The sequence below is a fragment of the Jaculus jaculus genome, chromosome 14 (assembly GCF_020740685.1).
Source record: "Jaculus jaculus isolate mJacJac1 chromosome 14, mJacJac1.mat.Y.cur, whole genome shotgun sequence".
Taxonomy (NCBI): domain Eukaryota; kingdom Metazoa; phylum Chordata; class Mammalia; order Rodentia; family Dipodidae; genus Jaculus; species Jaculus jaculus.
Genome location: NC_059115.1, coordinates 81,803,374 through 81,821,980, shown reverse-complemented (window position 1 = coordinate 81,821,980; position 18,607 = coordinate 81,803,374). Strand labels below are relative to the sequence as shown.

Below are 18,607 nucleotides of genomic sequence, written 5' to 3'. Positions count from 1 at the left end.
TTTGTTTCTCCAACAGCAGTGAAAGAATTCCAGGTCCTCTCTGGTCTTTGCCAAAGCTTAATAATCAGCAGATTTGCTTCCTCTCTCTCTCTCTCTCTCTCTCTCTCTCTCTCTCTCTCTCTCTCTCATTCTTTCTCATTTTAGCTGTTGTTTACATAAAAGTGGTGATATCTCTTTATTGTTTGATTTACATTTCAGTTATATTTATTGAAATTGGGCCAGCTGTGGTGACACATGCAGTTGGAAATTGGTGGGGCTGGAGAGAAGACTCAGTTATTAAAGGTACTTTGCAAAGCCTGCAAGCCTAAGTTCAATTCCCCAGTTCCTGTGTAAGCCAGCCTCACAAAGTGGCTTGTGCTTCTGGAGCCCATTTGCAGTGACAAAAAAGGTCCTGGCACACCCACTCTCTGTCTCTCTGCAAACACATAATATATCTTTAAATATTTTATTTATTTATTCATTAGAGAAAGGGGGCAGGGAGAGAGAGAGAGAGAGAGAAAGAATGGGCGCACCAGGGCCTCCAGCCACTGCAAACAAACTCCAGACGCGTGTGCCTCCTGTGCATCTGGCTTACGTGGGTCCTGGGGAATTGAACCTGGGTCCTTAGGCTTCACAGGCAAACGCCTTACCCACTAAGCCATTTTCCCAGCCCAAATAATATTTTTTTAAAAAAGAAGCTGGGCATGGTGGCACACGTCTTTAATGCCAGTACTCGGGAGGCAGAGGTAGGAGGATTGCTGTGAGTTCAAGGTCACCCTGAGACTCCATAGTGAATTTCAGGTCAGCTTGGGCTACAGCGAAGCCCTACCTTGAAAAAACCAAAAAAAGAAAAAGAAAGAAAAAGGAAATGGGATACTTCTTCATCTTCTAACTGACCATATGTATATCTGCATTTATCCCTTCCCCCCACTAAAAAAGAGAGAGGATAAAATGAAAGGTCAGTAGGTCATTAGGGTTGCTCAGTAGTGTTGAGTGCTGGTCTCCTGGAGTGAACTGTTCCCCACAAGAATGGGCTGTTATAGCAAAGGCAAGTCTAGGCCTTCCTCAGCCCTTGGTTGCAGTCTTGCTAGCTGAGTCCCTCTTGTCTTGCATGCGGCTCTGCCCTTGTCTGCTCTCCTGTGAGCCCTTCACCTGATCTGTGAGGAGCAGCACTGTGCTGCTGTGTGTCCAGAGCAGCAGACTGAGTGCACCTCCTTCACCAGCAGGTCACCGAGCCCAGGGCATTCAGTTACAGGAATGGAAATGCACTGGCTCAGTGACATATGTAAATACCCACCAAGCAGTGATTTGCCTAATGAGTGCTCATTTATGGGATAAATTGTATGTACTACATTAAAAACCTGAGTCAGATGTGAGGCACATACCTATAATCTTTTTGTTTTGTTTGTTTTTTGTTTATTTATTTATTTGAAAGTGACAGAGAAAGAGGCAGAGAGACAGTGAGAGAGAATGGGCATGCCATGGCCTCCAGCCACTGCAAACAAACTCCAGACACATGTGCTCCCTTGTGCATCTAGCTAACATGGGTCCTGGGGAATTGAGCCTCGAACTGGGGTCCTTAGTCTTCACAGGCAAGTGCTTAACCGCTAAGCCATCTCTCCAGCCCACACCTATAATCTTAATACTTAAGAACTAGAGGCAGTAGGGTCACAAACTTGAGGCCAGCCTGGGCTACATAGTAAGACCCTATCTCAATGTACTTTCCTAAAACAAAGCCACATAAAACAGCTTTGGTACAATGAGGGAAATTCCTTTCTGCTTTCCCAAGGACTCTGAGAGAGTGATGATCATCACTGGACCAAACATGGGCGGGAAGAGCTCCTACATAAAGCAGGTCGCGCTGATCACTGTCATGGCTCAGATCGGCTCCTACGTTCCTGCAGAAGAAGCAACACTTGGGATTGTGGATGGTATTTTCACAAGGTAAAAACATTATTTCTCTTTGAATGTATCTTGAAAATATGTCAAACCATACTCTCTCAGGAATTTTGTTTTAATGTACATATCTATCTCATTGTGTAAAACATTCACAGGCTGAGAGCTTAAATCATTATGTCATTGTGTACATTCATGTCAGAAGAGACATAAGTTATATTTCTGTCCAGTAGTTTTTAGGTCTTCTATATGAGTTCTTTAACCAAGATCTTATGGAGGATTCAGTATTTACACTTGATCTTAGCCAAAAAGGCAAGAAGATAAGGAAGATCAGCTTTAACTAATCATATAAAGAAATATAAAATCATAGTGAATTCCAGGTCAGTCTGGGGTAGAGTGACACCCTACCTCAAAAAAACAAAACAAAACAAAACAAAAAAACCACACAAAAATCACAGCTGTGTTAAGTCTGCAAAACTGTGTATAGGAAATTGAGACCTGGCTAGGAAGTCAGGGAAAGCCTCTCCTTTGCAGACTTTTGAGGGCCTATCTGAAGAATGAGCATTTCAGACAGGGAGCAGCAGCAAGTGTTCATGTGAGGAGACATCACTGTGAAACAAGATGCTAAAGAGTGGCCTTGTAGAGAGCGGGATTCCAGATGAATCTGAGGGAAGTTAGGGTGGTCCTACAGAGCTTGTCTGTTATGAGTTTATCCTCGTACTGTGGGAGATGATGGGAAACTGCCCAAGGGAGTTAGCAGCACTTGGCAGGGTTGTGTCTGCACTGGCCTCAAAGTTGAGAATGTCTGGAGAGAGAACTGGCATATGGGAGGAGCTGAGGCAGTAGGTTCTTATAGTGGTTATGGTAAAAGGATTGGTAGTTTGAGGCTGTTGCAGTCAGGTTTGCATTGCTGGTAGAAATCCCCCAACCAAGAGCAGCTTCTGGGAAAAAGAGGTTTGTTTTGGCTTACAGGCTTGAGGGGATGCTCCATGATGGCAGGGGGAAACGAAAGCATGAGCAGAAGGTAGACATCACCCCATGGCCAACATAAGCTGGACAATAGCAACAGGTGAGTGTGCCAAACAGTGGCATGGGGAAACTGGCTATAACACCCATAAGCCTGCCCCCAACAATACACCCCCTCCAGGAGACGTTAATTCCCAAATCTCCATCAGCTGGGAACCTAGCATTCAGAACACCTGAATTTGTGGGGTACACCTGAATCAAACCACCACATTGAGGCTGTGTTTGTAGGGCTAGTTAAGTGGAAGAGAGCACCTTTCTAAGGAATTCTGGAAACGCATCAGGAAGACTTGAGAGATGGTTTGGTGCCGAGTTGGGATGAGAGCAGCTGTCAGAGATGACGGTAGTGTTTACATTTAAGCTCCTGGTACTTAATGAAACAGGGTGTGTTTTAGTCTGTTTTCTGCTTACTGTACCAGAATACTACAGACTTGGTTGTTTTTCAAGAAACGGAATGTACTTCTTATAGTCTGGGGACTGGGAAGTCTTAGGGAGGGTGCTGGCAGAGGATGTGGATGTCACAGAAAGGAAGAGTGCAGGATTACCACTCATCTCTCCTCTCCTCATCTATGGGCCCACCCTTGACCTCATCAAACCTTAATTTCCTGCCAAGTGCCACCAACATACATTTGGGGATAAGTGTCCAACACAGAAACTTTGAAGGACATCGAATCTTAGCAGGGTGGGTTTTTCCTCATGGATTCCTACTTTTGTTTCTGTATGTAAGACAGTCAAGAAGACCTCTCATATAAGCAGCTGGTTAAGTTTTGAGCTTAGAGGAAGAGAGCAAGGTAAAGATGTGAGTGTGTTGAGAGACGTCTCTGTGTGTAAGCTATGGTTGAATTTCTGGGTATTGAGGGTGTCATCTAGGTGGGGTGTAAAGAGAAGGAGTAGGTAGAGAAGCAGGAGAAACAACAGCACTTCACTGCATCCAGGAGCCGGGAAGTGGGCTTCAAGATGGTGGTTGGCAGTACTGAAAGGTCCAATGAGGTCAAGTCTGAAAAAATTCATCTTTGGTCGTAGAAAAGCAATGTCACTAGCAACTTTAGCAAGAGTGCTTTGGAAATGTGGTGGAGCCACACTCCAGGTCACAGGGATGAGGAGTGAGTCAGAGGCCAGGTGCCTTGGGGAAGACGACTGCAAAGAGAACATGAGAGAGCTAACGAGGGTCATGTTTGTTTTGACTGTTTTTTTAGCATAGATATTTACATGTTTCAGAGGGCTATCCAGTGGAGAAGCTATGTCCAAGTATTTATGACATTGCAAGACAAGCACAAATGCATTGGTCATCTCTGGAGAGTGTTAGAATGAGTCAGTGATACTTAAAATAATCTTTAGTTATTTTTAAAGAAAATGGAGAGAAAGGTTGAAGCAGCTGTCCTGCCTTGAAAAAAGTTTCTCTTTATAGAAATTTTTCAATCAATAAAGCCTAAAAGGATAATAATAACTAAAATACCATTTTTGCACCCCCTAGTGCAGTTAATAGACTTAGTTCATAGTCAGAAATGACTGTAAATTTCCCCAAAGGAGAAACAATCGGACAATTGACAGAAGTATGAAATACAAGCTGTGATGTATTCTGGTCAAAATATCAAACCTGAATCTGTTCAGACCTCTAGTTTTATGTCCTAGATTATAAGGGAAAGATGGACAGAGAAGCCTGTTAAACAACACCTGGGAATTCTATGGTGTGGAAAGCAACAGTGTTTTAGTCTGTCTGTGAGGCCACAACAAAGAACCTGAGACTGGGTAATTCATAAAGAACAGAGATCTGTTTGACTTAATTGTTTAATTATACAAATATTAGATGCTTATTATGAGAAATGTCTAGCAAGGTAGGATGAAAAGCGAAACAAAAGCATAACCCTTTCTCTGTCATTGTGTATCAATGTGTATCATTGACTTTAGCATTTGTCCCATCTTATTTCTCTGCCTTCAATTATGTAGGTATGTTTTTGAAAGAGTGCATGAAATTTTCGTCTTAAATTATGTATACTGTAGCATGCTCTTGTGCAACAAGCAACTGTCCCCTGTTGTTGTTATATTTATGAAATTCATCTGTATGGTTATATGAATGCTTATAATTCATTTCTCCCTAGTTATTATACTCCATTATATCTGTATTATATGCATATTTTACATAATTCTTGGCAGATACATTCTTTTTTTACAAATGCAAACAATATTGTATATTATTGGATCCCGGAGTCTCAGTGCACTAGGCTTAGCCACCCATCCCAGTGGGTTATTTACAGAAAGACTTGAAGCCATTTATTGGCTAACCACAGAGACAATTCATGGCAAAAAGCAGGGAAATGAGCTTTAAACATGTCATACTGGGAGGCGGTATTAACCAGGGGGTTCAGGGACCCCAAGTTCATGTTTGGAATAATAACATGAGTGTTCAGAGGAAGAATTGGGGCATAGGAAAGAGTTATGCATAATTCAGCAGCCATTAGTCCAGTTTTACATGGTCACTCAAAGCAGCTATCTGGTTTCCATGGAATGGCTGTCCCCACTATAAGGTGCAGCTTCTGCAGCGTAATTGCTGTGGTAGAAGGCCACGTGGCTTGGGGCTAGCTTCAGTGGCTTGTTGCAAACATGGCTGTCCATGTCTTGTTCCTGGCAGCTGAGCTGACTGTAGGTTTAGGCATCTTCTAAGAATCTGGAACACAAGATATTATAAAGGCTGACAGTAAGATGCGTAAAGGAGATAGACACAAAATGAGGGTAGAGATGTCAGGCTTTTATTCTGCTAAAGTTACATCATATATGCAAGTGTGGAGTCAGTGCTTTAGAGCAGAAGCAGTTTCTGAATGCCTGCTACACTGGTTTGCGCATGTCTCACAGTGCACATAGTGAGCTTTTCCAAAGCGAGTTGCCGTCTAAGACTAGGACTGCCGGGTTTAAAGCACATGCGTCTTCCATGTGTTCCAGGGAGGTTGTACTAGTTAGAGTCAACAGTGTATGAAGTGTGTGCGCATGTTTAAAATTAAATGAGGGGTACTTACTTGATGCTGTTTCTACATTCTCTAGATTGCTCACAGGAATATGTTCGTTTCTATTATGTAATATCCTTTATATGAGGTGTAATCTGGTAGAATTTTGTTGTTTTGGAGCTGGGGAATTTTTTGTTTTTGTTTTTTGTTACCGTCTTTTCCATGTGAACGCTGTGCTTTTTACAAAAAGATTTGAAGCCGTGTATTGGCTCCTTCTATGCCTGTTCGGTTTCCTGTTACCAGCCAATGCCTGTGTCTTCCTCCAGTTCCTTTTGTTTGGACTTCCGAGACAGCAGGAGCTGGATTCAAGGCCCAGGTGTGGAGTCAGATTTGATCTAGTTTCCCTTTCTCTTCTTTCATGGGAGTGTTTCTCTGTGTGAGTCTCAGAATAGCTGCTCGTTTAAAAATGCCACTTTCTAAGCCTAATCACATCACATTTTAATTGTGATCTCCAAGGCGGCTCTCAAGCATTGGCATTTTAAAGGTTCATGTCTAAGTGGTCTCAAATTAGAGAGTTTACTATGTACTTCATAATCTTCATTTCTACTCCTTATAATTCTTCCATTAGAAGTAAATTATTATTCTGAATTACTTCATTATTATTCAAAAATCCTTTTTGTTCTTGGGCATATCCCCAAAAGACTCAATATGCTACCACAGAGACGCTTGCATATCCTGTTCATTGTGGTTCTATTCATAATAGCTAGGAAATGGAATCAACTTAGATGTCCATCAACTGATGACTGGATAATGAAGATGTGGTATATATACACAGTGGCATTTTATTCGGTTATAAAGAAAAATGAAAATTTCAGGAAAATGGATGGATCTGGAAAAGATTATTATAGTTAAGTGATGTAAAACTGAGGCCCAGAAAGATAAAAATCACATGTTCTGCTTCATATGTGGGTCCTAACATTTTAATATCTGCATGAAAGTCAATAAAGGAACGTGAGAGTGATGCAGGCTATGAATGAAGATGGGCGACCATGAGAGAGGAACAAGAGGTGATGAGAAGATGGGGACAAAAGGAAATCATGTACTGTGAACGTGGAAACGAGGCTGTGGTGAGGGAAGGGCACAAGGAGAGAGGGACAAAGGGGGGAGGGAAGGGGGTTAAAATTTTTGAAATACAACATTATGAAACCTATTCATTGTATGCTGATAAAATAGCTTTTTTTATTTAGTGGGAAAATATTATAATTGAGCTGAATAAGATAGTTGCATAAGATTTTACTCCAGACTTTAATTTATTTTTGTATTATCAATTGAACCTTTAGAACACTAGGTTTAATCTTATGGATTCTGAAATTATCAATTCAGTGTTTATAATAGATTATGTTACTTACTATAAAAATAGATGGATGAAAAACTGAGCTGCCAGAAGGTTAAGAATCTATTTTTTCTTAGAGTTATAATGTCACACAAACATTTTCCTGAATCAGTAGCAGCGTTTTAAAATTTTGGCAAACATGTATATTTGGCTCTTGGTGATATACTTATATGAGTGTTGTGATGTATGTGTTCATCAGTGAACTATTTCTGGATGCATCTTTTATTTTCAAGGATCATTAACATCTTTGAGAGTATCTCTGAGCTGTTATTATCATGATGAATGCAAACTTAAGCCTCCTTCAACTTCTTAGATTCAGTAATTAAGTTTTAGAAAAACAATAAATTATTAAGTATAGTTAGAGAGCCAATTGTCCTGTTAATGGTATGTATTTCTGTTTATGCCAATAAAATGATGGCAGAAAGACATATTTACATTAACTGATCTCTAGTTGTTAATAATTTCATGCCAGGCTACCCACATAAATTTCCTGTCTGGCATCTGGTTTCTGGAGAGCTGGATGTTGAGAATGGCATAGATCTGTTTATCTTAAAATAGGTTGGGAAGGTAATGGGTACTCAGGTGCTTAAATAATCAGTTGATCAAGTTTAATTCTGCAAATATTATTTTCAAATATATTTATTTGAAAGAGAAAGACGCAGATACAGAGAGAGAAAGAGAGAGAGAGAGAGAGAAAATAGACATGCAAGGCCTTCAGCTGCTGCAAACAAACTTGAGACTCATGCGCCACTTTGTGCATCTGGCTTATGTGGGTCCTGGGCAACCAAACCTGGGTCTTTTGGCTTTGCAGGCAAGCGCCTTAGCCTCTATGTCAGCTCTCCAGCCCTAACTCTACAAATACTGATTGTGCATTGTTGCAGTTACCTTCCTATTGCAGGGATAAAGGACCCAACCAAAAATAGCTCATAGGAAACGGAGGAGATGGTTCAGCAGTTAAAGGTGCTTTCTTGCAAGGTCTGATAGCCAGGGTTCAGTTCCCCAGTATCCATGTAAAGACACATGTGCAAAAGCAGCTGATGGAAGGAAAGCTTTTATTTTGGCTTACGGCAGGGGAAGGTATGGCACGAGCAGATGTTGGACCTCACCTATGCCACAGCGGTGGAAAACAGCAGCAAGAGAGTGAGCAGAACTCTAGAAGGGGGGAACTCACCCCCAACCACATACCTCCTCTAGTTAGGCTCTGCCTCCCAAATTTCCTCTTGATTGTTTGAATTCTTTACATTGCAAGGCTAGTAATTTCTCATGGGATGTATGACTTGCAGAATTTTGCACCATCTTGCACATCTTCAGTTGTTTCCTTGGCCATGCAGAAAGTTTTGTTTCATGCACTTGTTTATTTTTGCTTGCAATCCTGTGAAGAAAGCTGGCTACTGTTATTCTGCCCTGCCTCAACATGTTTCAGTATTGTACAAAGCAGCCTCAAATGTGTCAATTACGAGTTTTAAAAATACCCATGATGGGCTGGAGGGATGGCTTAGTGGTTAAGACATTTACTTGCAAAGCCAAAGGATCTGCGTTTGATTCCCCAGGACCCACATTAGCCAGATGCACAAGGAGGCACATGTGTCTGGAGTTCGCTTGCAGTGGCTGGAGACCCTGGTGCACCCATTCTCTCTCTCTCTCTCTCTCTCCCTTCTTCCCTCCCTCCCTGTTTCTCTGTCAAATAAATAAATAAAAATAAAATATAAAAAATACCCTATGTTTGCAGTTATCCAAGTAATGCTTATAATTCTTGCTTGTTATGCAAAATGTAAAACAATGTAAAAGCTCCAAAAAGAAAAAAAAATTAATTGTACTACCTGGACATCATTTTTATTTAGAGATATGCCCTTACAAGTGTATTTTCTTTTCTTTGTTTTGTTTTTTAAGATAGCATCTCCATATGTATCCCAGGCTGAACTCAAAATGATGATTCTCTTGCCTCAGTGCTGAGATTGCATGTGTGCATCCCTGGCTCTAGAGGTTTTTTAAAAAATACACACCTGTGCTAGGTAGATGCATGTGTTTTTATTCCACTTATGAGCTAATGTCAATGTACAGTTAATGCAATATAAGTAGATAGGTGATAGATGGGTAGACAGATAGTTGATTGATTGATTGATTGATTGATTGATTGATAGGTCAATCAAGATAGACAGACAGACAGACAGACAGACAGACAGAAAGAAAGAAAGAAACAAAGAAAGAAAGAAAGAAAGAAAGAAAGAAAGAAAGAAAGAAAGAAAGAAAGAAAAGGAAGGAAAGAAATAGATAGCCAGTCAGTCAGCTGGCCTTCCAGGCACAGTTACTGCTTACATTTTATGTCCTTTAAATATCCTATGGTACCTACACATATGTTTTATGCTGGTGGGTATGTGTAATGTAGTGTACGTGGTGTGTGTGGTGGATGTGTGCCCATGTTTTATGCTGGTGGGTATGTGTAATGTAGTGTGTGTGGTGTGTGGTGGATGTGTGCCCATGTTTTATGCTGGTGGGTATGTGTAATGTAGTGTGTGTGGTATGTGTGGTGGATGTGTGCCCATGTTTTATGCTGGTGGGTATGTGTAATGTAGTGTGTGTGGTGTGTGGTGGATGTGTGCCCATGTTTTATGCTGGTGGGTATGTGTAATGTAGTGTGCATGGTGTGTGTGGCAGATGTGTGCCTATGTTTGGCCCTTGTGGTCCCCATAGGCTCGCTGTAGTGGGTCCCTGACCTGGGGAGGCAGAGTAAACGTTAGGTGTCCTATTCCATTGCACTTCCGCCTGATCTTGTTTTCAACCAGAATCTCTTTTTACTGCTTCTGGAAGTTGTGGAGCTCCATGTTCTCAACCTTGGCTGCTCTGCGGGACTGGGGATACAGGTGTAGCCATGCCTAGCTCTTGTGTTTGGGATCTGGAGATTTGCTCTCAAGCAGTCTTAGGCCTCCTCAGGCCTCATGTGTGTATGAAAGCCCATATAACTGCTGAGCCATTTCTCCATCTCATACACAGCTTTTAACAATCAGCTTCCTTTTACAGCTTTTTTCTTTTCTTTGACTTTAATTTTTTGTATTCTTTTCTCCTCTCCCATTATTATCCTCTTCAAAAAAGGAGAGTACTTTATTATTTAATAGATTTATGAAATGTTCATGTTACATATTGTCCAAAAATAAAATGCTTAGATGCTCATACTGGACAGAATTCTGCAAACATTTTATCAGAGTGGTATAAATAAGGACATCTTCATTTTCATTTTCAAAAAGAACATAAAATGAGTTAACGTTTTAAGAACCACCCCAAAGGGCTGGGGAAATGACTCCATGGATAAAGCACCTGCCACCTGCTACTTAAGCTGAAGAACCCAGGTCTGCTCCCATGTGAAGAAGCCAGAGGCCATGGCAGGCTCTTGTCATCTCAGCTCTCATGCTGAGAGAAGCCCTGCCTCAAATGAGGAGGAAAGGCAGAGACCTCGTCAGAGGTTGTCCTCTGACATGTACACGTGCACCAAGGCACATTCACCACATTCATTCACACACAAAAAAATATTTTGTTAAAAATAAAATCCTGGGCTGGAGAGATGGCTTAGCGGTTAAGTGCTTGCCTGTGAAGCCTAAGGACCCCAGTTCAAGGCTCGGTTCCCCAGGTCCCACGTTAGCCAGATGCACAAGGGGGCGCACGCGTCTGGAGTTTGTTTGCAGAGGCTGGAAGCCCTGGCGCACCCATTCTCTCTCTCTCCCTCTACCTGTCTTTCTCCCTGTGTCTGTCACTCTCAAATAAATAAATAAATAAATTTTTAAAATTAAGAAAAAAAAATCGTGCATGAAAGATAAAAGGCAGAATTATGTGTGGTTCTACTTACGTGAGAAACCTAGATTAAGCAAATTCATAAAGTCAAAAAATAGAACATAGTTTCCCAGGACTGGAGAAGGAAAGATTGCGGGGTTGTGATAGCTATGAAGTTTCTGTGTGGGATGGTGAGAACATTCTGGGGAAGGACAGTGATGGTGGCTGCGCAGCACTGTAGGACTGTGCTGCCAAAGACGCTGAGGAGTAAGCTTCATGCTGGTTACTTTACCACTGTTTTGTTAATGCTTAATGCCAGAATTTCATTGTAATACAAGTAATCAGTGTCTCTGTTTAACAGTTACAATATTTAAGCTCTAATTAATTATTCAGTGTGAATAATCCTTTCTGTCCTGACTGATCTGTAGCACTTTCCTCCTGCACTCGCATTTTCCTTGCAAAGGCCCAGCAGTTGTGATTGGAAAGGATAGAGCCAAGTCCATTTTCAGTTATTGAGAAATGTGTGGAAGATTAACTCAAAATGTCAAGACCTCATAAAAACAAAGTCTTAATCAGAAAGTGTTCTAGATTTTAGAAACCGATTCATAAAAGTCGTAATTTCTTTTTCCCATTTACATTTTATTAAGCTTTGCTGACCTATATATGGGTAATAGGCGAGCAGGGAGTTGGGGGATTAGAAAGATTAGTCAGCTGCCACTCCTAAAAATATCAGAGTCGGTTTTTTTCTTAATCACATAACTGTAACCTTCTGTCTACTCTGAGCAAACTAACTCTAAAAGGAACTCTAAAGAATGCGTTTTCCATTCTTTACTACAGTTGAATAGAAATATAAGCAGGCTGATAATTACATATTTTCTAGATCCTTTAAATCTTACACATATTTAACATTTGAAAGGCTTCGTAATCATTAGCAATATGTCCTGTGATTGTTGATTTAATACAAAATTATAAACTTCTTTTTATTTTTTTATATTCTGCCTTGCTGCAAAAAAATTAGTTTAGGCAAAAAAAAAGTTACTGATCTCTTTTGCATTTTGGAGGGAGTTACAGAGGGTTAAGACAGGGTCTCATTATGTAGTACTGACAGCCTAGCACATACCATGTAGCCCACGTGGCCTCGGGATCCTCTTGCCCAGCCTCTTGCATTTCTTGTGTGCCACCAAATCCTTGTGTTGCTTCTCATGTTTCTTTGTAGGCTAGTTTTAAAGGCAGAGATCCAATAATCAGTATTTACATTGTTGTGATACCTGTTAAATATTCATTTGTATTAGAATTATACACATGTATCGTGTGTGAGTATGCATGTGTTTGTGTATACACAGAAAAATCCAAGATAAATTTCATTGGTCAAAAGAGGAACATCTAAGCATTCTCATTTAAAATACCTATTTCTCTTGCTTCTTTCACTTCCTCTCAATGGCTACTATTGCTTATTTTTCAAGTCATTTTCTTTTTTAAATGCTGTTTCAGGAGCTGGTGAGATGGTGGGTACTTAACTGCACAACCATGAGGGCCTGAATTTGGATCCACATAAACTGCTGGGCAAGGCAGCATGTACCCGTGACCCTAACACTGAAGTGGCAGAGACGGGAGGACCTTGAAGGCTGGCTGGCTGGTGTAGCTCAATCAGGAGAGACCATGACTCACAAAATGAGATGGAGAGTGGCAGAGGAAGGCACCAGATGTTGACCTCTGGCTTCCACATCTGTTTTGGTTTTTGTTGTTGTTTGGTTGGTTGGGTTTTTTTCAAGGCAGGGTCTCACTCTTGTCCTAGCTGACCTTGAACTCATTCTGTAGCCCCACATTGACCACAGACTTCTTACCTCAGACTCCCAAATGCTGGGATTAAAGGCATGTGCCACCATACCTGGCTACAGATTTTAAACTTGAAAGCATTACTCCCTCATCTTCCAGCACTGTTTTTGTTGTAGATAAAAAGTAGTAATGAGTTTGTGATGGTCTTACTCTCCCAGAGAATACCAAAGGGAGGTTTTGATTTGCTTTAATTCTGTTCAATGATGTGCATTGTTACTCATATTTTTCTTAGTCTTCTGTCATGAGCACATTTGTCCTCAGTTTTCTTTCATTCTGAATGGTGCTCATATATCTGACTGGAATGTTATTTCGGTTCCCAAGTTGTTGTGTGAACTCTTCAGAACACACATCGGTTTCTTTGCCTGCCAGGGCAATGCTCACCTCTTATATACAGTGTAGTCGATCATCTTTCAGTGTCAAAGTTATCATATACTAATTGTATAGTTTGCGTAGTCTAAAAACAATGCATGGAATCATTTTACTCTTATACTTGAGCATTTGACTTTCCTGTCATTTTATTAAGTAGTATTATGAAGAATTTTTTTTCTACATACATTTTTCTTATACCTCTAATAATTTTTATAATGAAAGTTCATAAAGTGAATTGATGGATCACAAAAGGCATTAATAGACATTGCTAAATGGCCTTTGGGAGATTTAAATTTTTTCTGTTTACTTTTATTTATTTCTTTGAGAACAACAGAGAGAGAAAGGGGCAGAGAGAGAGAGAGAGAGAGAGAGAATGGGTGCACCAGGGCTTCCAGCCACTGCACACGAACTCCAGATGCATTCGCCCCCTTGTGCATCTGAGTAACGTGGGTCCTGGGGAATCGAGCCTTGAACCAGGGTCCTTAGGCTTTACAGGCAAGCACTTAACCACTGAGCCATCTCTCCAGCCCTCTTTTGGGATGTTTTAATAACTCTTGATCTCACAAAAAATATTATATACTCATACTTGACAGAAGTGAATAGTAGTGTCAATCTTTTCTAATCTTTATGTATGCTTCATTCCTGCTTGAATTTGCATGTTTGTACATCCGCACATTTCTTTGGTAAGTTGACTGTATGTCCATTGCCTGTGTTCCTGTTCAGGTGTTCACTGTTTGTTTTGCTTTGTGAGACTGCTTTGTAACTCTGTGTCATGTGATGCAGGTTTCTTCTTCCCTTGCAGCTATTGACTTTTTACATTACGCTAAGCCCGTAGTCATGTACCATGCATCTAAAGCCACTTCTTTACCCACCCAGAGAGTAAAGGGTTTTTTTTTTGAGGCAAACCCAACAGACTGCCTTTTTTTTTTTTTTTTTAATGCAAGAGTGTGAGAGACACACAGAGAATTGGCACTCCACGGCCTCCAGCCACTGTTCAAACACCAGACACTTGTGGCCCCTTGTGAAACCTTGCACACTTGTGTCACTTTGTGCATCTTACGTGGGACCTGGAGAGTCAAGCATGAGTCCTTGGGCTTCACAGGCAAGCACCTTAACCACTTACTCATCTCTCCAGCCCCCCATTTTATGAGAGAAAGGGAGAGAGAATTGATACCCCAGGGCTTCCAGCCACTGCACTTAAACGCCAGGCACATGCAACTCCTTGTGTGTCTGGCTTACATGGGACCTAGAGAGTAGAGCATGAATCCTGGGGCTTCACAGGCAAGCGCCTTAACCACTAAGCCATCTCTCCAGCCCCAGAGAATAAATTTTATCTAGCTGGTTTTTAATATCTGTGAAGTTTTACATTAAACTTGTACAATATGGTTGAAGAGAGACATATCTTTGGGTTTTTACTGAAATAAGTAAATCAGTTTTTGTTTTTGTAATAAATTATCTCCCTAATCTTTTTTTAAATAATCTGTTTAGCTGGGTGTGGTAGCGCAGGCCTTTAATCCCAGCACCCAGGAGGCAGAGGCTGGAGGATTGCCGTGAGTTCAAGGCCACCCTGAGACTACAGAGTGAATTCCAGGTCAGCCTGGGCTGGAGCAAGGCCCTACATTGAAAACGTAAACTAAAAGAAAAAAATAAACTATTTATCTGCAAGCAGAGAAAGAGAGAAGAGAGAATGGGTACATCAGAGCCTCTAGACACTGCAAACAAACTCCAGATGCATGTGCCACACCATTTTATGCATCTGGCTTTACATAGGTATCGGTCATTAGGCTTTGCAGGCAAGCATCTTAACTGCTGAGCTATTTCTCCAGCCCCCCCCCTTTTTTTGACTTGGCATCATTTTCTCCTTAATTTGAAATCTTGTCATCATAGAAAAAATGCATTTTTGATATGTATGTATATGTATCTTTTCACATGCATGTTAGTTCTTTTCACATGCATATGTTTGTGTGTATGTGTTTCTGCCTAAAAATAATTTTCCAAGGAACTTATTTGTTGTAAAATTCCTAAAATTTCTCACTGCAATGTTATTACCTTACTGTTCTTAGAAGATACTTAAGTAAAGTACTTAGGCTTGTGTTAAAATCTTATCCATTGCTTGCTTTTTATCTTAATTGTTAAGAAAAAACCTCCCAAAATATTTACCTTATCAGAACATTTTATTATTAGTCAAAGATTTTTCATTTTCTCTTTGGGTGTGGCTTAGAGCCTGTCAGGAAGCAAGACACAATGGTGAGTGGGGGACAATGAGGAGAGTTCTGTGAGTGGGGCTTGACCCCTGATGACCACTCTCAAGTCTCAAGTTCTTATCCATGTCAACAAAAAACAGAAAACAGACTCAGGGAAGTATAAATTAGGACATTTATTCTAGGGGAGTTAAAATAAGAGGAAGAGCAAGTCAAAAGAAGGGAGAGGTGACCTGGAAAATCTCCCTCGCATTGGGAAAAGTCTCGCTGGTGAGGAAGCCTGTAGTGTAGAGGGAAGAGAAGGGGAGGAGAGGGCCTTACACTTGTTTCATCCAGTAAGATATCCAGTTAGAATGTGCCTCATCACCAAGCTCAGGTGTGTAAGGAGGAACATGAGTGGTTGGTGGGCCCACCCACAGGAGCTAAGCCCATGAAATTGGGGGAGAAACAAGAAGTTGTTATTGCTGAAGTGTTGTTGCCTTCAGCCATCCAGGATGATCAGGACTGAATCAGATACGGGTTCTAGTCCTGCCAGGGCAGCCAAGGTGACACCCACGTTTCTGTGGGCCAGTCTCTAGTTAACTACCTATCAGGGAAAAGTTACCTGTGCCTAATTTGTATCTTTATGATTTTGAAGAATATAAAGTGAGTTTGTAATCTTCTAATTTTGTGGCTGAAGGAAATACTAGAATAAATCTGTTGTTACTGTTGCTTTGACAAAATCCCTGGGATAAACAGCGTAGAGGAAAGGTTTGTTTCGGGTGGTAGGCTGAGTTGTCAGCGCTTGTCCTCTTGACCTAGGACCTGTAGGACAGAACATTCTGGCAGGCAGTGCTGTGGCAGAGCAAAACTGCTCTCCGGGAAGCAGCCAGGAAGCAGAAACAGGGAGGGCCAGGGCCCCGATATCCCGACACGGGTCTGCCCTCAGTGACACGGCTTCCTCCTAGCGGGGCTTCCCAGTAGCACCACAGGCTCACCAAGCCTTCAACAGGTTGCCTTTGGGTCAGTCACATTTAAAATCCAAGCTATAATGGTAATCATTGAAAAATTGAGGCAAATAGCAGTATTTGAGAGAGCAACTGAAGTGGTCCTAAGTTAGCTGCATTGAACATCCATGTTTTGAATTTACTGATCTCAAAGTGGGTAAAGTAGCCAGCGCTTGGGTTCTGAACGCGCTCACTGGAGCAGCTCCGAGGTCCGCTCGGTGTGCTGTGCGTCCTTGCCGTGTTGCGCTCTAGTCACGCGCTGGCAAAGGCGCATTGGGTGCCGTAGGTTAACTGTGAAGTGAGGGCCTTAGTTTGTGAACTGTAGATGCACAGCTAACTTGATAGGGGAGTTTGCAGCATCTACACAAAACCCAGCAATGAGTCAAAACCCTGAATTGTATGTTTTGCATTTAACTGCCTGACCTTCAGTGACTGTTATCTACTTAGTCCTTTTCTTTCTTTCAGATTCCTTTTCTAATGAAAATGTATTTTCTCAGATGTGTTCTGTAGAACATTATTGTCACAGGTGCTCTGGAAATTTCCAGGGTCCATAGCTACATGAGTTAAGGAAAGGCTGTGTGCTAGATCCTTCCCTGTGACATGGTACAAGGTGTTGTTGCATGTGAAAGGCTGTAAGAGCAAGATCCTTTTGGACTCTTTGTCTGACATGTCCAGGAACTGCAGTTACACTGGGAACCTCTGAGCTGCTGGCCAAGGTCACTAAACATTGATAAGTTTAGTTATGGTCAAAAGTCTTATGCATAAATAAATAATTTTATGCATGCTATTTTAATTTATGGTAACTGAGATATTCTTAATACAATGTTGGGAAACTCTTTAATTAGCCAGTTCCCTACTATTAACAGATTTTTATGAAAGTATAGAAAAATAGAGAAACATTATTTTGTCCTGTGAATACCAAGATTTTGTTTTAGAATTATATCTCAAAACAAAGTAGAGTCAAAACTTAGCCTACTTTTCTGGAGGTCTGGCCAATATTACACGTTTTATTAAGAATATTCTTTCAAGGTCTAATTTGATGTTAGGCACTCTTTGTATCCAACATAGGTTTTAATATAATTTCAACAGTTATTTACTTCAATGTAAGGGATCTCATGCATTTGTTGTTCATAAAATAATGCTTGACTTCCTACTAAGAAAGTTCAGAAGCAAATCAAGTGTTTTTATCTAATAGGATGGGTGCTGCAGACAATATTTATAAAGGACAGAGCACATTTATGGAGGAGCTGACCGACACTGCAGAAATAATCAGGAAAGCAACGTCGCGGTCCTTAGTTATCTTGGATGAGCTGGGAAGAGGCACGAGCACCCACGATGGGATCGCCATTGCTTATGCTACGCTTGAGCACTTTATTAGAGATGTAAGTCTCCACGCTTTCCTTACAACTTGATTTTTAAGGCTGTAGCAGTGACTCAGTGGTTAAAGGTACTTGCTTGCATGCAATGTCTGACAGCCTGGCTTCAGTTCCCAGTACTCACATAAAGCCAGATGTACAAAGTGGCGCGTGCATCTGCAGTTCATTGACAAGAAGTCCTGGCGTGCCCATTCTCCCTCCCTCTCTCTCAAAAAAAATTAAAACTAATTTTTAACTAATGTTTTTAACTGGAAAGTTGTAGCAATTATGTACATTTTGGGGGTACATCATAATGTGTTATATGTGATCAATATGGAAACATTAAATTAGGCTCATGAACATATCTTCACCTCAATTCGATTTTGTTTTTGTTTTTGAGGTAGAGTCTCACTCTAGCCCAAGCTGACCTGGTCCGTTAGGTTTTTTTGATAAGACATGAAATTTGCTCTTGTAGTTACTTTAAAATATAAAAGCCATTATTGAATATGATCCTTAATATATGGTATAAAATTAATTTTCTGATGTCAGTCTCCAAATACTCAATTTTTCCTTTATTTTTTAATTGGCTTATCCTTGCCGTTGGTCATTATAATGCTTTCCACCAAACTCAGATTGGTTAGCCTTAAGTAATTTTTGTAGTTTGATTTGTAGACCTTTCTCTTGCTAAAAATGAGTACACTGACACAGTATTCTTTGTATTACATTTATAATACTTATATTTTAATCATTAAGTATCTGAATTTACCATAGTTTGTTCATTTACTTGCTCAAAGACATCTTTATTGCTTCCACACCTTTAAAAACATTTTATTTATTTGTTTGTTTATTTATTTATTTATGCCACATA

At 40.7% G+C, this 18,607-nt stretch overlaps 1 protein-coding gene across 1 annotated transcript in view; it reads left to right on the top strand.

The window, feature by feature from the left end:
- The window catches only part of Msh3 (mutS homolog 3), a 184,198-nt gene that overhangs the window by 152,700 nt on the left and 12,891 nt on the right, over positions 1-18,607 (top strand). The window contains exons 20-21 of the mRNA XM_045134112.1: positions 1,769-1,923; positions 17,580-17,766. Of these exons, the coding sequence (XP_044990047.1) occupies positions 1,769-1,923; positions 17,580-17,766 (342 nt within the window). The remainder of the gene's footprint in view (positions 1-1,768; positions 1,924-17,579; positions 17,767-18,607) is intronic.